We start from the raw sequence: 26,932 nt of genomic DNA, 5'->3' as shown, positions 1-26,932 counted from the left end.
CGTCATCATAATCAAAAACAATTTACAAAACATGCATTTGCATTCTGCCATGCAAATACGTTTATGGTATTTCACACTAAAAATTATGAATTATATACAAATTCAGAATATGATTGCTTTGGTTTAGGTTTGAAAAGCAGATCCCTGTGAAGAATGACAGACAAATCACCCTCCTTTACAACATCTTTCATTTCCTGCTGTTCTGGCCCATCCATTACATACAGTAGGTATTTCATCACAGCGTGACAACAGTCCTTCGATTACCAGCAAACAAAATTAGAGCGCTCATCAGTCAAGAATATTTACAGTTCTGATGAACCTTGCAAGTAAGCCAGACTAATAAAGAGTTGAGATTGGTCTCCTACAAACACTGTCTGGACAGATTTATGTGTAATCTACATCTGAGATTAATCCGTCACTGCGGTTGTTTTTCGGTTGTTCTTTCATTCTGGAACTGCGAGGGTGAAAGGAAAGCTTTGATTAATTCTAACTTAAGAAAACAAGCAGTTTTGTTGCAATGTGTTTTCCCCCCTTGTTCTGTTAGCATATTACACCGTTTTAAAAAAAATATTTAAAACATTAAAATACCAATTAAACCCCATTCATAAAATATGCATCAAATATATAATACATAATTTAATAATTTAATGCAACCTCACTTAAACATTTCAGTTTCATTGTGCATCTTTATTTCTCTGTTGGTTGCATACTGAAGATGTGGTTAAATTAGTGATTTTTTTGTTAAATGAGAAAGCACTTTCAAATCAAATAGCTTTATGTTGGTCAAAATGTCAAATACTATGTTGCAATTCCTACTGAAATGACTGGATTTGGCCTGTGAAAATTTGCAATGGTAAACGATGGTAAATGTGACCATAACTTTACAAGAACAACTGTCACAGACCTGCCAGGCTCTGCCACCAGCCAATCACTGCGCACACCCTCACCTGAGTTCTGATCACGAACACCTGCACCTCATCATGTCCCTCATCATGACACTCCTATAAAGACACACACCGCCAAACACTAGACGTCCGGTCTCGTTAATCCGAAGAGGACTGCTAGCGCTACCCCAAGCCTAGTTCTACCACCTTTCTGGCAATCTTACCTGATAACCTTCTTACCTCTTGTGTGTATGCTCCTAGGATCCCTCGTCTGTCTGCCCCAGGAAAACCTTCCAGTCTGCTCCACGACGGCGGTGTGTGTCTCCTCCGTTCAGTCCTCCAGCCCTGTGTCACCTGCAAGACAAGATCTTAAATTAATCTCCAGCGACTTCACCTAAGATTCCAAGTCTGATACTCACCGCTACTGCCTCTCTGCTGGTTCAATAAACTTACCCATTACCATCTGTCTGTCTCCGGGCCTCTTCTGTAACAGAAGACCGGACCATCACCGACGACCAGCAGCATGAGCACCACCGATCCCTTCCAAGAACTCGTCGAGCTCATGAGACGAACTCTCACCCCGGCACCATCACCAGCACCCACCGCACCTACCGGCAACTCTTCTTCGACGCCGATTTCCAGTCCCATGGCCCGACCAGCACCCTACTCAGGATCGGCGGAGGATTGCAACGGGTTTTTACTCCAATGCTCTCTCACATTTGAGATGCAATCCCAGCAGTTCCCTAACGAAAGTTCCAAGATAGCTTACATCATCTCACTTCTCCAGGGGAAGGCCCTACAGTGGGCGGGAACCATTTGGCAACAGGGTGGTCCGGTTACTCAGTCAACCCAAAATTGTATTCACCATTTTCGAGAAGTTTTTGGTAAATCAGCCCTAGACACCTCTATTTGTGATCAGTTGTATCAGTTACGTCAAAATTCACTGCTTATTAAAGAATACGCCCTCCAGTTCCGCACCCTTGCCGCTGCTAGCGGTTGGAACGAGCGAGCCCTCCTAATCGCCTACCGCCAAGGTCTAGAACCGTGTCTCCGTCTTCAATTGGCAGCTGTGGATGACTCCTTAGGATTGGAAAATCTCATTCAATACTCCATCAGATGTTCCACCCGTATGCACTCCTGCCTAGAGGAATTAAACACTGATAACCGCCACGGCCCTCTCCTCCGCCGTCCTGCCGATCTGTACCCTCCAGAACCAGTACAAGAACCCATGCAGCTCAACCACTCCCGTTTATCCAACCAGGAAAGAGCTAGACGTTTTTCCCTCGGTCTATGTCTCTACTGTGGAGAAAGGGGACACCTACGCACCTCATGCCCAGTGCGACCTCCGCACATAATGGTGAGTCCCATCTGCCCCGACGTGCCTAATCTTAAACCACTGACCATCGAAGTGCTTCTTACTGGCCCTAAATTCTCTGTTACAGCCCTCGCACTCCTCAACTCCGGCTCCGCCGGTAATTTCATCTCGGGCACCCTCTGTCGCCAACTCGGACTCCCAACCACCATCACGCAGAGGCGTTACCAGATCCAGTCAGTAACCGGCACCCCCATAAGCCGCAGGTGCGTAGATCGATACTTTGGCCCAGTGCAACTTAAAATTGGTCTGCTTCCCGAAGAGGAGATTAAATTGCTGGTTCTGGAGGTTTCAACATTTGACATCATCCTGGGACATCCCTGGTTCATCCTACATGAACCTAACATCTCCTGGCAGTCTGTTGAGGTACTGAAATGGGGAGAACAGTGTTTCCAGGGGTGTTTCCCCACGATTCCACGACCCACTTCACCACCCTCCGTCTCCTTGAACCTCAACGCTACTTCCATTGAACGCCCACCAGAGTAACTCTCCATGGACATCCCAGCCTGTTACAGCCAGTTCCAGGACGTGTTCTGCCCCCGGAAAGCCTCCCAGCTGCCTCCTCACCGGCCATGGGACTGCGCAATCGACCTCCTACCGGGTGAGCCAGTGCCCCGTGGCAAAATGTATCCTCTCCCCATCCCCGAGCAGAAGGCCATGGAGGAGTACATTGAGGAGGCTCTCAAGCAGGGCTATATTCGCCCCTCAATGTCCCCTGCCTCATCCAGTTTCTTTTTTGTGGCCAAAAAAGATGGCGGACTTAGGCCCTGCATTGATTATAGAGCTCTGAATAACATCACCGTGAAATTTCGATATCCTCTTCCCCTCGTCCCTATGGCGTTAGAACATCTACGCGGAGCCACTGTGTTTACCAAGTTGGACCTCCGCAGCGCCTATAACCTCATCCGGATACGTGAGGGGGACGAATGGAAGACCGCATTTGTGACCCCTACTGGCCACTACGAGTACCTAGTTATGTCCTATGGGCTTGTCAACGCCCCCTCCGTTTTCCAGGATTTTATGCATGAGGTACTCCGGGAGTTTCTACACCGGTTTGTATTGGTCTATATCGACGATATTCTCATATACTCCCGGAGTATGGCAGAACATCAACGCCACGTTGTGGAGGTCCTGCAACGCCTGAGGGAGTACCAACTGTACCTTAAGGCAGAAAAGTGCTCCTTCCATCTTCTCTCAGTGCAGTTCCTTGGGTACAACATCAGCAGCAGTGGTATCCAAATGGACGAGGGTAAGGTGAAGGCTATCAGAGAATGGTCCACTCCTGACACCATCAAGGGGCTCCAACGTTTCCTGGGGTTTGCCAATTTCTACCGTCGCTTCATCCAGAACTACAGCACAATCACTAGCCCCTTGACTAACCTACTCCAAGATAAACCCAAGGTCCTACGCTGGACACCAGAAGCCACTCAGGCCTTTCTACTATTGAAGGAAGCTTTCACCCAAGCGCCCATCCTAGTTCATCCCGACCCCAGGAAACCGTTCATCGTCGAGGTCGACGCGTCCACGTCTGGAGTCGGAGACATTCTCTCCCAACGGCAGGGGACTCCAGCCAAGCTCCATCCATGCGCCTTCTTCTCCCATAAGCTCAGCCTGGCGGAGATGAATTACGACATCGGTAACAGGGAACTTCTTGCGATCAAGCTAGCCCTGGAAGAGTGGAGGCATTGGTTGGAGGGTGCCCAACATCCTTTCACTGTCCTAACTGACCACAAAAACTTGCAGTACCTCCGGGAAGCCAAGAGACTAAACCCACGCCAGGCCCGTTGGGCACTTTTCTTCACTCGTTTCAACTTCACAATCTCCTACCGACCAGGTTCCCGAAACATCAAAGCTGATGCCCTCTCCCGTCTCTTTGACTCCCAAGATGAAAGCTCAGAGGAACCAGAACCTGTAATCCCTGAAGAACTGTTCGTCAATCCCATCCAGTGGCAACCGGATCCAACCACCTCCTCCAATGCCTCCACGAACACCCTGCCGGGCTGTCCCCCAGGACTGCAATACATCCCCAGGTCCCAACGTTCACAGCTCATTCACTCCGTCCATTCCTCTCTGGGCACTGGCCACCCCGGGACCAACAACACCCTCTCGCTACTGAAGGATCGCTTCTGGTGGCCTAACATGGCAGAGGAGGTTCAGAAGTTTGTCCGCGGATGTGCGGACTGCGCTATGTCCAAGAACCCCCGACGTCTACCTGCAGGCAAGCTCCTACCTCTGCCTGTTCCCAACCGCCCCTGGTCACACCTAGGAGTTGACTTTGCCACTGAACTACCCCCCTCGGATGGAAATACTTGCATCTTCGTGATCGTAGACTGCTTCTCCAAGGCTTGCCGCCTCCTTCCCCTCAAGGGTTTGCCCACCGCCATGGAGGTGGCAGAATTAATGTTCAACCACGTCTTCCGGTACTTCGGCATCCCTGAAGACATCGTCTCTGACAGAGGTCCTCAGTTCATTTCGAGGGTTTGGAAGGCCTTCTTTAGACTCCTAGGTGTGGCCATCAGTCTATCCTCGGGTTACCATCCACAGACGAACGGGCAGACGGAAAGAAAGATTCAGGAGGTAACCCGAAGCTTCTGCCATGACCACCAGGACTCCTGGAACCAGTTTATTGGCTGGGCCGAGTATGCCCAGAATTCCCTACGCCAACCAGCCACCGGCATGACTCCCTTTCAGTGCATACTCTGTTACCAGCCACCCATGTTTCCCTGGTCGGGTGAACCGTCGGACTTACCATCTGTGGACCACTGGTTCCGGGAGAGCGAGAGGGTCTGGGACGCCGCTCATTTCCACCTGCAGCGAGCAGTACATAGACGCAAGATGACAGCCAACCTGTGTAGATCCGAAGCTCCCGAATACCAACCTGGTCAGAAGGTCTGGCTGTCAACCAGGGACATCCGGATGCGTCTACCCTGCAAGAAACTGAGTCCCAGATTTGTTGGTCCCTTTCCCATAGTAAGACAGATCAACCCCATCACTTATCAGCTCCAGCTCCCCTCACAATACTGGATCCACCCGACTTTCCATGTTTCCCTGCTCAAACCTTACCACACTTCTGTTTGTACTCCCGCAGAGCCTGGCCCCATGGAGGATCCCCCTCTCCCGTTGATCCTAGAGGATGGTACCATCTACCAGGTGAAGGAGATTTTGGACTCCCGACGCCGAGGCGGCAGACTTGAATACCTCATGGACTGGGAGGGGTATGGTCCAGAGGAGAGGTCATGGGTACCTCGGGACGACATCCTTGACCCGACTCTCCTCACTGATTTCCATTCAAACCATCCAGAGCGACCTGCACCTAGAGGAAGAGGCAGGCCGCCGCGGCGTCGGGGTCCTCGGCCCTTGGGAGCGGGCCGTGGAGAGGGGGGTAATGTCACAGACCTGCCAGGCTCTGCCACCAGCCAATCAATGCGCACACCCTCACCTGAGTTCTGATCACGAACACCTGCACCTCATCATGTCCCTCATCACGACACTCCTATAAAGACACACACCGCCAAACACTAGACGTCCGGTCTCGTTAATCCGAAGAGGACTGCTAGCGCTACCCCAAGCCTAGTTCTACCACCTTTCTGACAAACTTACCTGATAACCTTCTTACCTCTTGTGTGTATGCTCCTAGGATCCCTCGTATGTCTGCCCCAGGAAAACCTTCCAGTCTGCTCCACGACGGCGGTGTGTGTCTCCTCTGTTCAGTCCTCCAGCCCTGTGTCACCTGCAAGACAAGATCCTAAATTAATCTCCAGCGACTTCACCTAAGATTCCAAGTCTGATACTCACCGCTACTGCCTCTCTGCTGGTTCAATAAACTTACCCATTACCATCTGTCTGTCTCCGGGCCTCTTCTGTAACAACAACATACTTTCAAATGAGTTAAAGTGAAATGTATATACAGTATAGCCAATATATATCATATTCTATGGAACACAAAATGAGATGTTTAGCAGAATGTTTATGCTGCTCTTTGGCATATGACAAAAGACAAAAAAAGAGGGAAAAATATACCATAAATATCTTAAAATTGGTCCATCCAACTTGTGTACTACTGTATACTAAGTGTTTTAAAATCATATAATAGGTTGAAATTTAAGCTCTTATTTACTGGAAATCTTGCTTAACTCCCATTGTCACAGAAGAAAGAAAGAAAGCTTAATGGAATCGTTACGGATTGAATTTCGTATACAATCAGTCACATTTCCTAATGTCCTAATTCCTAATCACTGAGGGAAAGCTAGCATAGTCAAATAAGACAGACTATCTAAAGTATGGCTTTAGAGTAAAGGTCCGGCAGCCTTCATTAACAATTTATGACGTCTCTCTGACTTCAGCATTTAAAAAAGCCCAACAATCTGAAACCTATTCATCACGAAGCTGAAAATAAAATCAAGGTATGGCAAAACGCACTACAAAGTTTGTGACTAGGCCATGTTGGTAGTTTGTAAAGCTCAGAAAATGTATTTCAAATATATTTTTATATCAAAACATGCATCGGAATCAAAATAAAATTTAAAAGAAAATATTTAAATTAAAAAAATAAAAATAAAAATGTCAGATATCAATAAAATGGAATTACGTCCTTGGCCTAGATTCATTGGAATTGAAAAATCAAACCACACTGGAGAACGTGGAAAGTACTGGGTGTCAGGGACCAGGTCAAAGTAACACCAACCTTTGCAGGTCAGCCTTCTCAAATGCACATTACTATTAAAACACACACATACAATGAAATGAACCATTATGATTCTCACAGAAAACTGCCAAAGAATTTGGAACTGGCAATAAAAAAATGAAACGGGGACTGGGCAGTGTTTGTAGTATTTTTTCTCTTTTTTTTTTCTTAAGCATTTAAACTGGTTTAGTTCTGGGTATCGATAGCGCTATCATTAAGGACTTCCCCCGTTAGATGTGTGTGCGAGAATATCCTTTTACACTCTCTAAACCTAACAGGATGTTTAGACATGAACTCCGAGCCTGAAGTCCACAGAGTTTTGAACAGAGAAACAGCTCAGAAACACGTGCATGTCAGTTCAGTTTCACAGGGAAAGGGTGAGAAAGGAAGTCTGCAGAACACAAGGTGGCACAGATGCACAGGATTCTGGGTGGAATTACCAGGAACTGAACAACAACAACAAAAACAGGTGCAATAAATAAATTCAATGAGGCTTTTGAGTTCATAGTACTATGAAAACTATGGAAGGTAATTGCAACTTTTTCATCTCGCAGATATGACTTTTTTTTCTCAGAATTGTGCGATATAAACTTGCAGTTGCAAGTTATAAAGTCAGTATTGCGTGATATAAACTCGCAACTGCAAGAAAAAAAAAAAAAAACTAAATTCTGAAAAAGCCAAAATTGCAAGATATAAACAATTCTTAGAAATATAGTCGCATTTTTGTGAAAAAAAAGTCAGAATTGGCAGATATAAACTCACAATTCTGACTTTTTAAATCAGAATTCCAAGTTTATGTCTCACATTTATGACTTTTTTTTTTTTTTTTCGCAGAATTGCTAGTTTATATCTTGCGATTCTGACTTAATACCATGCAATTGCGAGTTTATTTTTCACAATTTTAAGGGAAAAAGTTAGAATTGCGAGATACAAACTCGCAATTGCGATAAATAAAGTCAGAATTGTGAGAGAACTCGCAATTCTGACTTTTGAACTCGCAATTGAGAATTTATTTCACAATAACTATAAGAGAATTTTTTTTCTCTGAGAAAAAAGTCAATATGGAAATTTTGGCTGATGGCTGTTTATATTTTAAAGTTGATATACCAATATATAACCAATCCTAGACCAAATAATAATTTAAGTGTGGTCATTTAAAACAAAATTAGGATTGTTTGGGGGGTTGTTTTTATGATATACCCCCTTTTAAACTAAGGACTACATGAAATGGATCGACGATACTTTTTATTACATTAAAACACCATTTTTCTCTCTGCAAACGCTTCAACTAGGGAGCAATTCTGCAAACAGAGAGGCTCCATTTGGCTGCTTTCGTAACGGCTGCACTAAATCAGTATTTACTGATGGGGAACGTCGACCACCTGTGGCGTGGAGTCTCACAGAGCAGTGAATCATTGCAGAACGCTGCCACCTCAGCCTATTACAAAAACACTCATTTATTATCACCATAACCATCTAATAACACCCCCCAGCATCAAGATTTCTTATTTTTAAGCACTACAGGGAAAAAGCAAAGCTAATATTTTGCACTTCCACGACTGCATGCGTCCATGAGTCATCGCAGAGCTTGTAAGAAGGTGACATGTTCTTGCAGCTTTGACAGGCCTGTAAACTGCGAGTTGAGTGATTCAAGGTTAAGAATTGAACAGTGAATGAAAATCACTGTGCCAAATAAAGGGTTTGGATTCCAGAGGAATTTATTCACCCATTTTCTTTCTGGCAGAAGGTCTGCCTGCTGTTCTTTCTCAATATGTTCCATAAAACATCTATAACTAATGCTTAAAATCAATTCATCACCTCTATTTCATGATGCACTGTTATCATATTTGGTCTATCATGAATATAAATGGCCAACATTGTACCAATGGTTCAGTCTTGCTCTTTGATGTTGAATAAGGGGAATAGGATAAGGTTATTTACTGGCATTCATGGTTCCATGAAGAATATTTAATATCTATGGTACCTTTCCAACAAAATGTTCTTTTTGGTGGAAAAAGATTCTTTACACTAAGAAAAAATGGTTATTTTAAGAACTGTTCACGGAGAGGTTCTTTGAGGAACCAAAACTTGTCCTTCTATGGCATCACTGCAAAAGTTTAGATACACATAGAATGCAAAAGCTCACACGGACACTGGCCATCACACCTCAAAGGATGGTCATCTCGACACAGTTTCAGGCGAGTGAGAAAGGCTCCATCATTCCTGCCAGTGCCGGTCAGATGGGCGCAAATATACACATGCAAATGTATGACAGAGCGCTAGGGATGTGACGCTTTGTGTTGAAATCTCCTTGGTGAGACTGATGCCAATGTAATTGAGACATGGGATGAACTTTAAAGCAATGTGCAATAAAGGATTTTCTTTCATCTGTGGAACACAAAAGACAACATTTTGTAGAAAGTCCGAGTTGCTCGTTTCCATACAAAGAAAATTAATGTAGATGGATGGATTTTAGATATTTTTTGGCCTTAAAAAAAAAAACCTGTTAAGTTTATGGGGACAAAGATATGGAAGCCCGTTTCTGCCACTGAATATTATTGCGACTTTTTATCTCACAATTCTGAAATTCTTTCACAGAATTGAGAGATATAAACTAGCAATTCTGACTTTTCTTCTCAGAATTGCGTGATATAAAGTCACAATTGCAAGTTAAAGTCAGAATTGCGATTTATAAAGTCACAATTGCGTTCTGACTTTTTTTCTTGCAATTGCGAGTTTATATCTCGCAATTCTGACTTTTTTTCTCACAATTGCGAATTTATCTCTCGCAATTTATATCTTGAGTTTTTAACTCACAATTCTGACTTTTTTATAAGAATTGTGATATATAAACTCGAATTGTGAGTTTATATATCGCAGTTCTTTATTTCTTAGAATTGCGAGTTTATATCACGCAATTCTGAGAAAAAAAAAAAAAGAGTCAGAATTGCGAGATAAAAAGTCGCAATAACCTTTTTTTTATTTTTTATTCAGTGTCAGAAACAGGCCTCCATAAAAATAGATTTTTCAAAGTTGTAAAAGTAAAGAATATTGGAGTAAGTTTTTAAAGAAAAGTACTATTTAATATTATTGCTAACTACTATTTCAGCCTTTCTACTTCAAATGTTTTAATACTTAATTTAATGTGCTATTTCTTTGTAATTAAATATGATAGTTTTATCTGCAAAAAAAAAAAAGATTTTTAATTAGAAATTTAAGCACTTCACTAAAAATAAATAAAAAATGTCATTTAAAAACTTTTAAACAACTATATAATTGTTTACTTTTATATGTTATAGGGAGACATTTTTACCTACAAAAAAATGAAAAATAAATAAATTTATCACAGTTTTAACAACTTATTATAAAGGCTCAAAACATAGCATATTAATATAAATGATATAGTATGTTTTAATTCCAAATAAATTTACTACATTGTACTATTCAATTACACACAAAAATATGATTAAAAGGGTTTACAATTTAGCTATTTTTATCACTTCTTTACAACTATTTTTACTGCTTTTTACTATTGTAAGTTATAAGGTGATTTATAGTTTTATTTTTAATCTAACAACAATTTACTGCAAGGTTCTATAAATACTAAAGTCACATTCACTGAAAAACGGGAGTATGAACATTCTCCTAAAGTTATCTTTTGTGTTCAACAAAGGGAGCCATATGGATTCGACTTTCTTTGTCATGATGTTTTCATTCTTAGGTGAACTATTGTTTTAATAATCGCACAAATCCGCAAAGAAAAATCCCATCTTCAGGCTTTCTGTAGCACATATCAAATGTCAGAGGGACAAGCAATCTATTCAGGATTTTCTCAATATTGTGCCTGTTTTACACTCTCCATTCTGATTCTCTCGTCTTTCTTTTCTTCTCTTAAGATGTGTCAATCCAGACCAGCGGTCACACAGCAGCCTCTTGTTCCTGACATATGGACCACTCTTGCATTTCCACAATAATCTCCGCAAATAAAATGACAAGCACACCACGGGCCATAACCTCCTTTTCACTGCAAGAAGCCATACAACGTCACAATCTCACAATAATATTTCTTCGTAATTCACCAGACATTTCCTAAAAACATTGCCCACGCACTGTGCATCAGCAAGGGAATGAAAACAATGCTGATAATTCAATGAAAGACAATGATGTTTATAACTTCTGGTTGGAAAATCATGTTTGTAAATGCCACATCAACCTTTCCTTATTTCCTGTGTAAAGCAATAATGAATGGGATCGATGTAGACTAAATGACAAAATATGAATCCCTCCCTCTGCCTGGAATGATAAAATGGTATTCTGACTATGAATAGTGATCTGTAATGATGCATTGTGGGAATGACAGGACAGCATGACTTGAAATAAGGCGAGGTGGAAAAAAATGTAATGTCTCCAATAAAGGAAATCAAACCCGCAGTTTGTCTTTTTCAATATTTACATTCACAAGTCATTAACGGCTTTTCCATAGATATGAAAGGCCAGACTTTGATACCTGAAGACAAATTAAACAACAACAACAAAAAGTGCAACTAACAAGCTGTTTTCTTAGTCTAGCGCTCATTTTTAACTATTGCAAAAATGTTTTTCTGTGATATATAAAGGGTGAACTCTTTTACTTAAGTTTTAAATAGGCCATATTCAGGGTTATCATAGTTAACTAAAACCATGAAGAAAAATAATCTGATATTTGAAACAAATGTTTACAACAAACGCTTAATAAATAAATAAAATAACATTTTCCACCATCCTTTTTGGAGACGAGGAAGTAACGGCTGTAGAAGCCTGACTCGCTCTGAGCTGGGGGAACTATTTCTATAGCTCCTTTCGCCAGCAAATTCTCTACCTCGGCTCTTCCAGAACGTGAGCGTTGCTGCTCCGCACTAAGGTATAGACCCTGCCGCTGTACCGAGGGGGTCTTTGAGCGAATTGAAGTGTATGTGACACTCCGGGGATGGCCCGCCAGGCCTCGACCCGTGTGGCAAGGGGTTGGATTAGTTCGGGTGGTGAGTCGCCTTGTGGGAACTCGACACACTCGGTAATTGGAAGAGGAAATTTGCTCTCTTTTTGAAAATGTTTGTTTTTATTTTTCTCGCTATAACAGCGGCTGCATGTGGAGGCACTTTTGGAAAGGGCCTGTAATTCACAGCCGGTTTTTAAACAAACAGTTTTGCCTTGGCACCCAGAACTGAACGGGGTGCTTGAAGGCATAACAGAGGGCATTTTGGGGTTGGTCCAGCCTCTGCGAGACCTTGCCCCATCCTCTTCTTTCCTATCGGATCAGGACGACGCCAGAGGCGCAGGGTCCAAGGTCAGCTTGGGCCGGGGTCCCTGACGTTTTGGATAGGGGTAGCGTTTGGCCGAGCGGGAGCGCTGCCGAGGCTCAGGCTTCTTTGTAGGCTGAGCGGGCGACGGCGCAGGTTTAGCTGGCTGTTGCGCTGGAGCAGGCTTGGGGCGACTGGCGGCCGTTGCAGAGCTGGAGCGTTTAGGCAGGAAGTGTCGCATAGCCTGGGACGATTTCTGAGCCGCAGTGAATCGCTGCGCAAAGCCCTCGACGGCAGGTCCAAAAAGCCCCGCAGGGGAGACCGGTGCGTCGAGGAAGGGGACCTTGTCAGCCTCCTTAATTTCAGTGAGGTTTAGCCATAAGTGGCGTTCGGCGAGGGCGGAAGTCGTCCTGCAAGGCTTGGAGGGATGAGCAGCCTTTGCTTTCCATCCGATGGCGGAGGGTGGGCAAAGGTGCGCAGCCACAGCTTCGTCAAGAGGGGGGTAACCTCTCGTATCCCTTCTCTTCAGCGCCATCCACTGAGGAGAGAGCAGAAGAAGAGTTAGAGCGGAGTCGGGCCGAATACAGAGCACACCACAACGAACTTTTCACGTTCATCGTGGATCTCCGGAAAAAATGGAGAAGTTCGCTGATGAGGGGCCGTGCGGCGCCCCGGCAGGAACCATTTGTCCAGACGACTACGAGTGGGCTCCTCCGGCGTAGACCACTCCAAACCCAGCTTGTCAACGGCCTTAGAGATGATGCAGAAGAGCTCGGCATCCATGCCTGGCTTTGCTTCTCTGGGTTCGGCAGACGAGGAGGGGGCGGGGTCGATGGTAGAGCCCGATATATCCTCCGCGTCTGACGCTATTAGAGACATGCTGTCATCTAATAGCTCGTCCTCAACAGCACCGAATGAGATCACGCCACTCGCACCAACCGAGGGACGCTGATCCGAGTGCTCGAAGAGGACGGGGGAATCCTCTCTGCATAGCGGGGGCAAGGCACGCAGGGTCTGAGCCGGCGTGAGCTCCCTCGCCGCTGAGCGCTTAAGCCCTTTACCCCGCCGTTTTTTCCCCACAGGTCCCTGGGGGGATAAAAACGGGAAGGCGCGAGGGGCGGAGTTGCTCTCTGAAAAAAAAAAAGAGATCCGAGCGCGCAGAGTCATGAGACTCATGTTCATGCAATATGAACATTCCATCTCGCTCAGAGCGGCTTTTGCGTGGGATTTACCCAAGCAGGAAACACACTCTGAGTGGCTGTCTGCATCGTGCAGAGAAAGTCTGCACGAGACGCACTGACGGCGCGGCATTTGCAACAACGCCGCGATTGCTCTTTTAGAAGAAATTTGCTCTTCTTGAAGGCTCGCCGGATGGCAGCAGGGGACAAGCTGGCGTCTGCTTTGATCGCTGAAGCGGCTCGGCGAAGCGGGCTGAATCAGCGAAGAGCAGGAAAAAAGGTAGCCTTCCAATCCGCAGCAAGGCGTTTCAACGGCGAGGGTCTGGAGTCCTGGATCAGCGAAGAAGTCGTCGCTGAAGGAGAATTGATCTGTTTTCCTATGGCGAAGCGCCCGCTTATATAGCCAAATGACCCCGCCCCTTTTGGCGGGCTCTGGCGGGCTTTGCCGTCATAGGCTCTTGCAGTACCACTGACGAGCCATTGGTTCATTTTTTATTACTGCACGAACCAATGGCCGTGCAGTCACACTGCATGATTGAAAAAGTCTTCAGTCCTCGGAGAAAAAGGAGTTTTCCCCATAGCGTCTAGCGACAGAGTACGAGTGAAGTATCGACAGGGGAACCAATATTCACCGGTCAATTTTCGATTTTCAGTGTCACACTGTTAAGATCTGGTTAGAAACTCCACTCTTCATAACTTTAAATATCAAATAACATAAATGAATAAGCATAATTAATAGATGAATGAATAATGAATAGACAGATGATCCAAATAATTAACTAATTAATTAATGAAAGAACAATACGGTGCCAACATATAGAATAAATAAGCATGTGTTACATTTACAACATAGGCTTTGCACAAAAAAGAATAATAATTTCTAAATATCTATTTTTACACATTCAATTTTTATTTATTTATTTTTTTTGGCTGGTAAACACTGGAAGTCAGTGGCAAAACTAGGTCATTATCCCATCATAATCAATGAAGCTGTCCATACTACTACACTTGTAGTGTAGACAACATCATTGATTCAAACAGCACTGATCTAGTTTCGTCACATTGCAATGCATCACCTGCTTTCACTGCAACACTTGTGCATCACTTTGAGTACAAATGATGTGAAAGGTGCTGAAACTATCCTGAAGGATTCCTGAACCTGAGTCAGTGCACACACCTAATACAATGACTGAAGATACAGCACTGCTCATGTCAAAGCTTTGATGTCTGACTCAATACTTGTCAGTTTGAGATTGTTAGAGGCTCAACACCAATAGCCTACCGTTGTTGTTTTTCTTCTTTTCTGACCGTAAAAGCAAAAATGTGAAACATTATTACAATTTAAAATAACAGTTTTCTACTGCAATATATTGTAAAATGTAATTTATTCCTGATCAAAGCTGTATTTTCAGCATCATTACTCCAGTCTTCAGTGTCACATGATCCTTCAGAAATCATGCTGATTTGTTACTCAAGAAACATTCATTATTATCAATGCTGACAACAGTTTTCGCTACTTAATATTTTTGTGGAAAATGTAATGCACCACCAAAAAAAACAAAAAACAAAGCACAACAACTAATCAACACAACAAAAAAACGACACAAAATACAACTAAACAACACAACAAAACAAATGTATTCAGCAATCACGTTAAATTCATCAAAAATAAGAGTAAAAACAATTATAATGTTGCAAAAGTTTTTTTTTTCTTATTAAAATAAATGCTGTTCTTTTCAACTTTCTGTTTATAAAAGGGTCCTAAAATATATGTAATGGTTTCCACAAAAGTATTAAGAAGCAAAAACTGTTTTCAATAATAAAAACCATTAATGAGTAACAATCAACATATTAGAATGATTTTTAAAGGATCATGTGACATACAGTAAAGAGATATTTTTATATAGAGTACATTACATTTTATATAATATTTTATATATAAATGTAAAATGTATATATTAAATTTGAATAAAAAAAAATCAACAATGTGTGTTGTTTTAATGCATTAATCAATAATAAGATTAAGAAAATAAAGAATAGCAAATTAAGATTGATCAGAGCGTAAGGTTGAATGTGAAGCAGGGTGTGTATCAGGAAGGGTCTCAAGTCGCACAATCAACCGGCAATAAAGAAGAGTGTTTGTGACAGAAGGAAGAATCAATGCTGATGAATTGTCACTACAGTACAGATCAATTCTGAAAATTGCATCACACACACGGTAAGAATTAACAACTGCGGCAGTCAAGAAAAATTATGTGGCCCAAATCCTCAGCTAAACCACCACAGACACTTTATGCCTCGCTGCCAGAGGCTTCAGAATGCAATAACAAAACAGTAAGCTAAAACTCCTCACCTCAATTATAGCGGTCACAAAATAGTGTAAATAATCACATTTTAATTTAATCGGGAGTCATTTTTTATTAAAAAAAAAAAAAAAAATGGCTTTATGGATGACAGACTTGTTAGCAATGCAAAGATTTCAACGTCTGAAATTAAGCGTGATATACGAGTCCATTTGAAATGTAATCAATGCTGAAGGATTAGATTGAAACCGTCAACATTAAAAGCTTTTCAGATGAATCAGTCGAGCCCAGCAGAACTGATGGGATTGTTTTAAGATCTGAAGCCGCTTTGAATTATGTGCTGGCTTTTGAGGAATTCATGTAAATGATCTTCTGAAAGCAGGAATATTAGGACCTACTTTGTGTTGTGACTCATATTCTGAAATAAAATGAAGTCAGAAGTCACTCAGCAGGCTGTTGGCATCACATCTAATACCATTTTAGGTTATAAATGGTGGCAATGTATTTGTAGTTGACAAATTAATTTGCAATTAACTGCACGTTAACTCAAATAACAAGTAAGCTATTATTCCTTTTGTTAAAATGATCCATCCAAAATATAAAATGAATTAATATGAAAGCAGCATAAATTAATGCAAATGTACTGAATGATTAGCGTAGTAAACATGGCATTTACATAATAGAACTATTATCATTTTATTATCATATAAAAAATTGATTTACCATGGTACAAAATAAAAAAAAACAAAGCTTGAATTTACTGTGGTACCATGTATAAACACTTTATTATCAAGGTATATACAAAAATATATTGTATCACCATGGCAAATCCCCCAAAAAACATGGTGTAATCACTGTATATGTTCATAAAGCATGGGTTTACCATGGTAAAATGTCTAAAAACATTTTATCATCATGGTAAATCAAAACATAAATAAATAAATACATATACAAAACCTGGTATAATTATTGTGTATGTTCATAAAGCATGTATTTACCATGGTAAATCCCAAAAAAAAAAAAACATAGCATAATCACTGTATGTGTTCATACCATGTATAAAATTCATACCATGTTGGTACCATGTATAAAAACCTTGTATTATCACGGTAAATCCCAAAAAAAACAAACAAATCATGAAAAAAAAAAAAACATGGTATAATCACTGTGCACGTTGAAAACAGGTATATTGTTTTATCATGGTAAATCAAAAAACATGGTATAACCACTGTATATGTTCATAAAGCATGGATTTACTGTTGTATCATGTATAAAAACACTTTTATCATGGTAAATCAAAAAGGATATTGTATTATCATGGTAAATCCCAAAAATATTGTATTACCATGGTAAATTCAAATAAACATGGTATAATCAGTGTACATGTTAATGAGGCATGGATTTAACGTGGTACGTGTACCATGTCTAAAAACACTGTATTATCATGGTAAGTAAAAAAAAAAAAAAATTGTATATTGTATACAAATTCAAAAAACATGGTATAATCATGTTCAAAAAGCAGGAATTTAGCATGGGACAATGTCTAAAATCATTGTCTTATGGTAAATCCAAAAAGCATGGTAAAATTATTGTATATGTTCATAAACAATCGATTTACCATGGTACCATGTGTAAAAAAAAAAGAAAAAGATTATCATAGTAAATACCCCCCCCCCCCCCCCCAAAAAAAAGTAAATAAATAAAAAATATTTACCATGGTACCATACCAAATCATGGCACATCCAGAAACAAGACAATACTATGGCACATGTCCAAAAAAGATGGTTTTACTATGATAGCATGCCAAAACTCTGAGAATAAGTAAAAGAGATACCATGGTACTTTCTGTTAGTGTGATTCATTAGACAGGGAGAACAATCGGCAGTGACTGAATCAGTGGTCAGGAGGTTATCAGCACGTCCTGCTCGGGGTGTTGAAAAGACAGTGAGGGTGATATGTTGCCCCTCCTCCTCACAGTCCGTTCCTTCCCCTAAAGCTGCTAAAGCCAATTACATTGTGTCACAATCTAATTAGTACAGCACTGCAAGCAGTATCTGATGCCTTTTAGCCAACAATAATGGAAGGAAATTATCTAAATTGATTTTTTCTTCCACAAGAGATTGGGGAGGCGTATGTATGCGTTATCAGAATGAATGCATCACACTGACGCTGCAGCTCACTGTTGTTTTACGCCGGTCAAACTCCACAGTTCTCCAAGAGGTTAATATAGCCTTTTGTTTCATTAGCTTTCGGAGGTTTTTTTTTTTTTGTCGTAATTTCATTGCATCGCTAATCCAGACATACACATCACATTCTGTACAGTGCATCACACTTTGAAAAACGAAGATATAGGCATTTATTACAATAGTTGGCGGACGTTTTTTTTTTTTTTTTTCATTTGACGTAATTGCGTTACATCATGAATTCAGACATAAACGTCACATTCTGTACAGTCTATCAAAATTTGTTAAACGGAAATTGATATAGCTTTTCGTTTCAAAAACTTTCAGACAATTTGTTTTTTTTTTTGGTCGCAGTTTCACTGCATCACTAATCCTGACATACAATCACATTCTGTACAGTATATCACGTTGTTAAACGAAAATTGATATAGCTTTTTGTTTAATTAAATTTAAGACGATTTTATTTGTTTGCCACAGTATAAATCACATTCTGTACAGTCTATCAACTTTGTTAAAAGAAAATCAATATAGCCATTTGATTCATTATCTTCTCAAATAACAAACATCCTAAGTAACTAACTAAAACACTAGCGTTGTCTAAGGAAAACCTTTTTTGGCTTTGTTTTTTTCTGTAGCGCCAGCTGCAGAGAAGAACATGTCTGACACTTCAGTTAATGGAGGGTGACGCCAGCATTAATGCTGCTTTGCTTTGTCCTCTCTTAGCTTTTGTCAGTGGGCTAAAGGAGACATGGGCTAATTAAAAAGTGGCAAAATGACACACTTTTGGCTCCCCTTCATCAAGCCCTGCATATGAATGAGCTGCTAAAGAATTCGTGCTCAATGCGAGACTGTCAATACAAACATAGTTGCCACACAAAGGCTATACCATATGAAATGATGCTAATAACGCTAATGCCTTTTTATCGGTCATGTGCTTTATTTTCAGGCTGAACATTAGAATCAGTTTATGGGTATTTCATTATATTAGTAGCTCGATTAATGGTTTAGGACTTCATGCTAAAAACGTACCATAGTGTTTTTTGGGATACAATACCACGCTAGTACCATGCTATCATCAAGGTTTTTGGATATATATCACAGTAATATCATGATGTTCTCTGAAGCAACTTGGACTAGCAAGTATGATGGTATATTCACCTTATTTTGCAACGCGGAAGTAAATACGATGACGTACTTCCTTATAATGTGTTAGACTTCCGTTTCGCTACCTTGTAAGTAAGGAGCGATGTGGGGAGAACACACAGAAAACACTGTTAAACGCCGTGATGGTAAATATTTACCACACCCGCGATGTATAACACAGTGGGGGGATGAAATGAAAAAGTAAACTGTATCATTTTCATTGTGTGTGTGGGGGGGGGGAATCAAAATAAATTGCATCTTGACATTATGATTTGTGTTTGTGTGTGTGCATATACAGGGAGAAAAAGGTAATATAAGATCTTGAAAATATTTGTGTACAAATAGTATATTTAATGGTCTGTGCATTGAGGAAACCACACTGAATAATTCAAAACAACTACACAATGTATCAAATTAAATTAGTAGTGATTAAATTACTAAATTAGTAGCAGTGAATTTGTGGTTTTATATACACAATACTGTACAATAATAATGTACAACTGCTTATTTCTAGAACCACTGTCAAATCAGTGGAGTTCAACAACTAATAGTGTAAACACACACATCCACATTCAACTCTTGTGCGTGGATTATGATCAAAACAAATGTCTTGCAGGTATTTTTTACGTTTGAACCAGCTATTATGACACCCCCTAACTGCGCAAAGTACGCCAGTCTTTCTGTATTCCATATTAAAAGTTAACTAGCCTGTAAAATCTACACAGTCTACGCAAAACCACGTAATCACAATACAACTAATATTAGCGGAAGTGCTTTACCGGAAATCTGACACATTATAGTTCGAAAATGACGGCGTCCGCGTTTACATGAAAAATAAGGTGAATAAACAGGCTAATCAATTAGCATGTTTTTTGCGCTAGACAGACATATTTGACCATTGTGTCTTGTACATTACTATGGAAGCTTGTTTCTGCCACAGGATAAAAAGTATGTAATTATGAAAAAAGTAAAAAATTGCAAAATGTTAACCATGATAACGCAAGATATCATGAGATATAAACTTGGAATTCTAAGAAGAAAAGTTAGAATTTTGAGAAAATTGTGTGGATTAAAAAAAATGGAATTATAATAATCTAAACCAATTTGCAAGAAAAAAACGTCAGAATTCTAAATTTATCTCTCATAATTCTAAGTTTATATTAAGTTAAGATAACAAGTCCAAATTATACAATTACAAATTGCGGGCTTCCATACATGATACAGTGTTCATGGCATCTACTTTTAAAATAAAAACATATATTTGTTGCTTTTACTAACGTTTAGGCTCACTAAGCGATGGCTAACATTTGACGAAGTATGTTAAATTCAGATATCAATATTACATAATTCTTCTCTCTCACAATAATGCATCAACAGTTCTAAGCATTTTACATAATCAGTCACGATCTAAACTGATATTACGCAAATATTTTTTTAATTTATTTATTTATTACCGAAACATAGAAACTAAAATAAATTTTCGGTAATTTAATTTTGGTAACTGGTGATTGAACCTCGTCTACTGTTCAGGGTGTCGCATTCACAGGTGGTAAAATTCTTTTAACGAGACACCTTGTGATATTTTAGCCAAACCAATTTTACATGTCGCTACTCTAGCATGATTTTTGGACATAATGAAGTGCCACACTACTGACATGTTAACTTCTTGTAGCTTATCCACATCGTGTGCACAAAACGGACACTGACAAAGCCAAAACACATAACCGGCAAAGCGCTAACTGTTCTTTAAAAAAAAGAGAGAGAGAAAAAAAAACGCTTCGAGAGCTTGATTCTTTCCATTTCAAATCTAGCGTCTCATGTTTTTCAATGCAAAAAAAAAAAGGTATTCTTACCCTTACATCATGCTTTCTGAAGAAAATTAATTTACAGAGCTACACGTGACACCGAAACATACATGTTTAGCATGGTTTTGTCTTATCATAACGTTACTATGGTACAACCACAGAACTTTTAGAAAAAGGTAGCAGTTTAGCCTTTGTTGAAGAACTTCCACTGACCTCCACCTCTGAACAATACTGCAGCAGTCGCTACATGGATCACCATTATGCTACATGGGAGTGGACAGAAGATGAACTCAGAGAAGTAATTCATATTGGAGAGATTATTAAGAAGGGTCTTAATGGACCTTCGGGGGACATTTATCCCAAAGACCAAGGTCGAAACCAAGGTAACACCCCTTACTCTTTAAGTTAAGTGCCCTGGGATGTTTTATGACCTCAAGAGAACAGTTTTAAGTGAGCTCCAAAGGACAGGATACAATGAGGAGCTCATTACCGCAATTATTTTCTATGAACGAGATAGAAATGTCATCATGGACCATAATTTTCTTTTCTTTTTAACTCCAAGATGATGAGCAGAACCGGAGAACAACTTAAACCCCTCAGGAGGTCAAATGTTGGAGTCCACTGACTTTCAGTGTATGCACAAAGGACATTTTTCATATAGGTTTGTTTGTTGGTGAGGCTCAATGCGGTTTGTACACTAAAAGATGGCTGAAGGATGGCTGTATCAACCACATCCGAGGAACTTGGCAAAGGTCCACCAAAGCTCTTTGGTTCCAGTGGAGAATTGCAGGCAGTCTGGAGGAGTTGACAGGAGATGTGAAAAGCTAATTGGACATGAATTAAGGATCTCAGTTGCTAAGAGAACTGACCTCACTGTAAAGGCTCATATTGAGAGCACCAAGGCTGGACTGTGTCAAAGCTGGCACTGTTATACACAAGATCTAACATGTGTTTCCCATTTCCCATACAGTCATGCATTTAATGGTCACTCCATTACGCTGATGTTAAATTGAGAGTGTCTAACAGACAAATCACAATCAAAACAACGCCCATTGTTAATTGTATAAGTGAAATATTTAATTATACTAGTCAATCTGATGACATTCACTCCCAAAGGAACACTAGATGAGAGTAATACATCAGTTAATTTATTAGCTAGCAAGATATCATAATAGATATAACAGAGAGACTCGTACACATAATAAAATCACTAAAAATGCCTTATGTGGCTAATTGCTTCACTGAAGTGTCAACATATGAAAAGTGACGACCAATAAAAAGTTTTCCTCTGGCATTAGCCGATCTTTAGAGAGATGGGACCACGAGGAAATACAGCATATAAAAGTAAAGCTTTTAGTTTGTGAATCAAACAGTGCAAATGCTAATGCAATTCAAGCTGCAGAGAATTCCACACTAAATAAATTGCATAATGTTCAGGGACAAGTAACCTTAAGTCATTCCGATTGGTTGCTTTTAATTTCAAGCTTGATTTTCTATGCTTGAAATCAAATTTGTGGACCAAAAGAAATAAATACAAAATAAAACCCCTACAAATTGCACACTTCCATATCAAAACATGCAAGACATGCATACCAATGAAGTAAATTAACTCAGTCCACATTTTTAAGTTGAATGTTTCAATAGGATAGAATAAAGTACCATGACAACAGCCTCACACCCCGAGCAAGTGTAGATTTCTGTAGGAAGTCAGGAAAAGGGAAGGTGCCATGTGTCACACCAATTATTTTCTCCTTAGCAAATTTGTGCCGGATATAATATGCCAAATTTAGCAGCAGTTCAGTTTGCTACCCATTTACTAATCTGATGATAGCAGAGGTGTTTCAGAGGCAATTTTCTACCCTTTAGCTTTTTAGGTAAAAAAAATAAAAAAATTTTTAAAAAAAACATGATATTCAATCTAAAGCAACTACAAATAACATTTTATTCTTTAGTAACTATTATACATGCAGCTTTTGTGAACTTTTTTGTGATGAGTCATGAAAAAACGACAAAAAAACAACAAAACAGAAAAAAAACTAAACAAAAAGAAAGCAATACAACAAAGCAAAAAAATTAAATCAAATAAAAATAAAAACAACAACAACAACAAAGCAAGGGACAGGAAAGGTAAGGAATATTCATTAACAGTCCTTAATTCCAAAAAAACAAAAAGCAACAAAACTAAATGTAACAAAAACAAAACAAAGCAACAAAAAAGTAAAAAAAAAAAAAACAATGCAAAAAAAAAAAAAAAAAAAAAAAAAAAAACAAAGCAACAAAAAAGTAAAAAAAAAAAAAAACAATGCAAAATAAAATAAAAAATAAAAAATAAAAAAATCAAAGGAAGCAACAAAACAAGAGTTGGGAAAGGCAAGTAATTTTACTTAACAGTTCTTAATTCCGACAATAATAGTGAATGGTCCAAATAATAATAATAATACTTACTGTAAATATACATACTGTAAAAACAAACACAAATAATATTTTTGGTTAATGTCCTTTTTTAAAATGATTTAATTGAAAATGAAAGGCAGTTCAGTGAATTCATCAAAAACCCAACAAGTGAGTGATTAAACTGATTCAAGAGTTTTTTTTTTGGGGGGGGTTGTTGTTTTTTTTTACTCATTCATTAAAATTCCTCATTCATTTGTCACAACTGTTTCCAAACCTAGTTTTCTTGCATAAACCAAACGAAAAGGGAAGTTGCAAGGCCATAAAACGAAGCTAATCGTTATGCTATATATCTGAACATATGATATCTACCAACAAACTGGATTATCAAGGAACTGTCTGGCTTTCAAGTCAGAACAAGCCATTAGCGAGTCAAGAACAAGTAAAATGCAGAAAGCAGTGATGACCAAAGATTGTTTTTCGCCTTAGCTTTTACCTAAGGTGTTGCAGTTTTTTCAAGTGCGTAAAGGTCATCTTCTCAAGACACAATCTCTTGTGTTCACCTGTAAACAGAAGTGACCCGACAAGCTCCATGTCTGTGTCCAGTGCATGTACAAGCTTAGTGCGACCTTATAAAAAGACCTTATAAGACCTTATAAAACAAGTAGAAGAAGCCTGGTGGCATTCAAAGAGAAAGGTCAGGTCTTATCGCAGCATGTGGAGAGAGAAGCTAGGCCATCTTGAGAAGATAAGAGAGCACCACAGCATTCTGGGTAATTGGTGCAGTTGCTGTGGGCAACGACAGAAAAACTGCAAAGCAGCTCAGTAGAATCTGAAGATCTGTTATTCATAGATTCTGAAGATTCATATTATAATTCACTAACAAATAAAATTAAGGAGGGATACAACTGACAAAATTAACTACATATTACATGAAATAATCAAGCATATATATATATGTGTGTGTGTGTGTGTGTGTGTGTGTGTATGTGTGTATATGTATATATATATGCTGTTCTTTTTATTTAGTAAAACATGTATGTGTTGAAACGGCTAATAATAAAATGTGACATTCTGTAGTTTTGTCTCATATTCATATTTTAATCATATTTGTAAATGTATTGACTCCACAGGCAACAGAGCAATTTCGTCTTTACTGTTCCAATACTTTTGGAGGGCATATATATATATATAAATTTCATATACTTACCCTCATGTTGTACCTATATGCATTTGTTTTGTTTTTTTCTGTAGAACACAAAATAAGATTTTTTTCTTTATTTACTGTATAATATTTTTTATTTTTTATTTTTTTTTACTTTGTAATATATTGTTTTTTGTTGTTGTTTTGTTTATTTATAATATAATGTTATGTTTTTTGTTTCATGTACTGCTTTGTTGTTTCTGCCTTGCTTTGTCTTTTTGTTTTGTGTTTTGCTTTGTTTTTTTGTTTGTTTGCTTACATTTTATTTTATTTTTTTGTCTGTGTTGCCTCTTGTTTCTTTGAGTTAAGATATCCTTTAATTAGGATAACATTCTCATCCCTGGTTTACGTGGGGTTTTTTTTATAAGTTCAGGTTTGACATTTGTATTTTATTGTATTTCTGCAGCTTCTGAACCAGGTGTTAAATCGAGTCACAGCAGAAAGAAACCTCTTTGACAGGGTGGTCAACTTGCGCCTCCCAGGTAAAAATAATGTTTCATATACTTACCCTCATGTTGTGCCTATATGCACTTATACATATATATTTTTTATTTTATTTTTTTCTCTCTCTCGCCCCACAACAGAGTATGGTCGCACATTCATCTCTATACACACAAAAATATTTTTTAAAAGAACAGCATTGGTGATGAATTGGAGACCCGTTGTCCTTTCTTTGCACTCTCAGAAGTCTCATTTCTTTTAACAGGAGCTTATTATTAGACTTCACCTCCCCACAGGACAGGTTCTGTTCTAAATCCTGTTGCTCTGACCCTCTTTTCGGCCCACAGACACACAACAGGGACGCAGCGGCTGCCAGACTCTCCTCAGGCAACAGAGCATGCAATTAACTGTCGATTGCTCCTGGAGCTCAGACCAAAGTCACACGGCACTCATGCCAACACAGACAAACCTCCGCCGTGTGCCCATTTCCTCAGAACAAATGTGCTCTTTGAAAAGGAAACGCCTCTTGAACCAGAAACACCAGTCATGGAGTCCCACTGACCAGATCCAGACAGAATCAAATAAAACAGAAGCTAAGTTTGTGTGAAACTACGATGCAGGGCTGGGAGGTGTGACCGTATATTAACTTAATACACATTTTCTCAGTCTACGTCAGTAATTCAACCCGACAACACGCATAAATGTGGAAATCCCATTATATACAGGGGAAAATAATGAAACACAAAGCCATAAACTCACCCTTGTTTATCGGAGTCGACCAGAATGCGCACCAATATCCCTGTAACAGCCACTAGGATGGGGTAGTGATCAACACTCTCCAGGCCTACGAACAAAATATAATACATGGTTTTATTAGTGGTTCAGAAAATAATACAAATAAATCGGTTTTTGTTGTTTTTTGTTGCTGTTGTTGTTTTAGAGTACATGATATAGAGCTACTGTGACTGTAAATAAATATATACTATTGTTACAGTACTACTACTATTTTTATTAATATTACTTATAATTATATTATAATGTCTAAAATAATAAGCATTTATGATCACGAGATGTTTAATTAATATAAATACATATTTATATTTTATTTAACATAACACAAAAAGTAAGAGCTTGAAGAAGGTCTGCACACTCCCAAAGAGCAATTTACTGAATAAAAGGCAAACATTTCGGTCACATGTTGACCTTTTTCAGAGCTAGGACCAATCTTAATTTGAGAAATCATATGATTATTTAAGAGATCACGTGATCAATCAGATCACACACTGATCCAAAAAAAAAAAAAAAAAGAATTACACTATCAAAATATAAAATTAAATTAAAAATAAAGAAAATTAAAGAAAAAATATAAAATTGAAGAAAAAAAATTGAAGAAAAATAAAAATTAAAGAAAAAAAATGAAGTAAATAATAAATAATAAAATATAAATGAAAACATTTAATGTAACAACACAAAACAAAATCATTTTCCATTTTTATTTTAGCAAATTTACAAGTATTTAAAATATTTGACAATGGTAAAAAGCGTTTTCCACCTTTATATATCTCTGACAAATTTATACACTGGCATGAACAAAACATGTTTTTGGTGGGTTATTAAAATTATTGAATTAAGTTTAAAGTAATAGTTTGCATGACGTAATTGTATTATTTAGTTAGGAAGAAATTTACTCTCCAAAACTGCCTATTTAAAGTGATTTCAGATTTAGATCATTTTCTTTCTGCAAAGCAGTTTTCTGAAGCACAGGTCAATGGAGTTCAAGCAGTATTCTTGCTGGAAATAAATGAAGTTTGCGTAATGTTGCTTCGTTTGACTTATTTCCAAGGACACCATAATGCTTTCATAACCAATTTTCTTCGAATTTCACTGACGGACCATCAAATACCCCCAAAAAATTATAAAAAATTAATACGGCTGGGAAAACTCATGAAATGGTGAATAAACTAAATCTACAAAAGCCACTAAACAGCACTCGAGTGGAATTGAAGGTCACAGAATCTGAGACCTGGGTCACAATATGTCACCTAATATCAACTTTAAAAAGCATTGG

General features: G+C 39.1%; 1 protein-coding gene across 1 annotated transcript in view; it reads right to left on the bottom strand.

Annotated features, from left to right (window-relative positions):
- LOC306875378 (E3 ubiquitin-protein ligase RNF123-like) overlaps positions 1-26,932 on the bottom strand; it is a 124,558-nt gene that overhangs the window by 45,961 nt on the left and 51,665 nt on the right. The window contains exon 35 of the mRNA XM_079425888.1: positions 25,624-25,708. Within this exon, the coding sequence (XP_079282014.1) occupies positions 25,624-25,708 (85 nt within the window). The remainder of the gene's footprint in view (positions 1-25,623; positions 25,709-26,932) is intronic.

This window comes from Barbus barbus, assembly GCF_936440315.1.
Source record: "Barbus barbus genome assembly, chromosome: 9".
Classification (NCBI taxonomy): domain Eukaryota; kingdom Metazoa; phylum Chordata; class Actinopteri; order Cypriniformes; family Cyprinidae; genus Barbus; species Barbus barbus.
The sequence above is the reverse complement of the archived record's forward strand: the minus strand, read 5'-3'. Positions and strand labels throughout refer to the sequence as shown.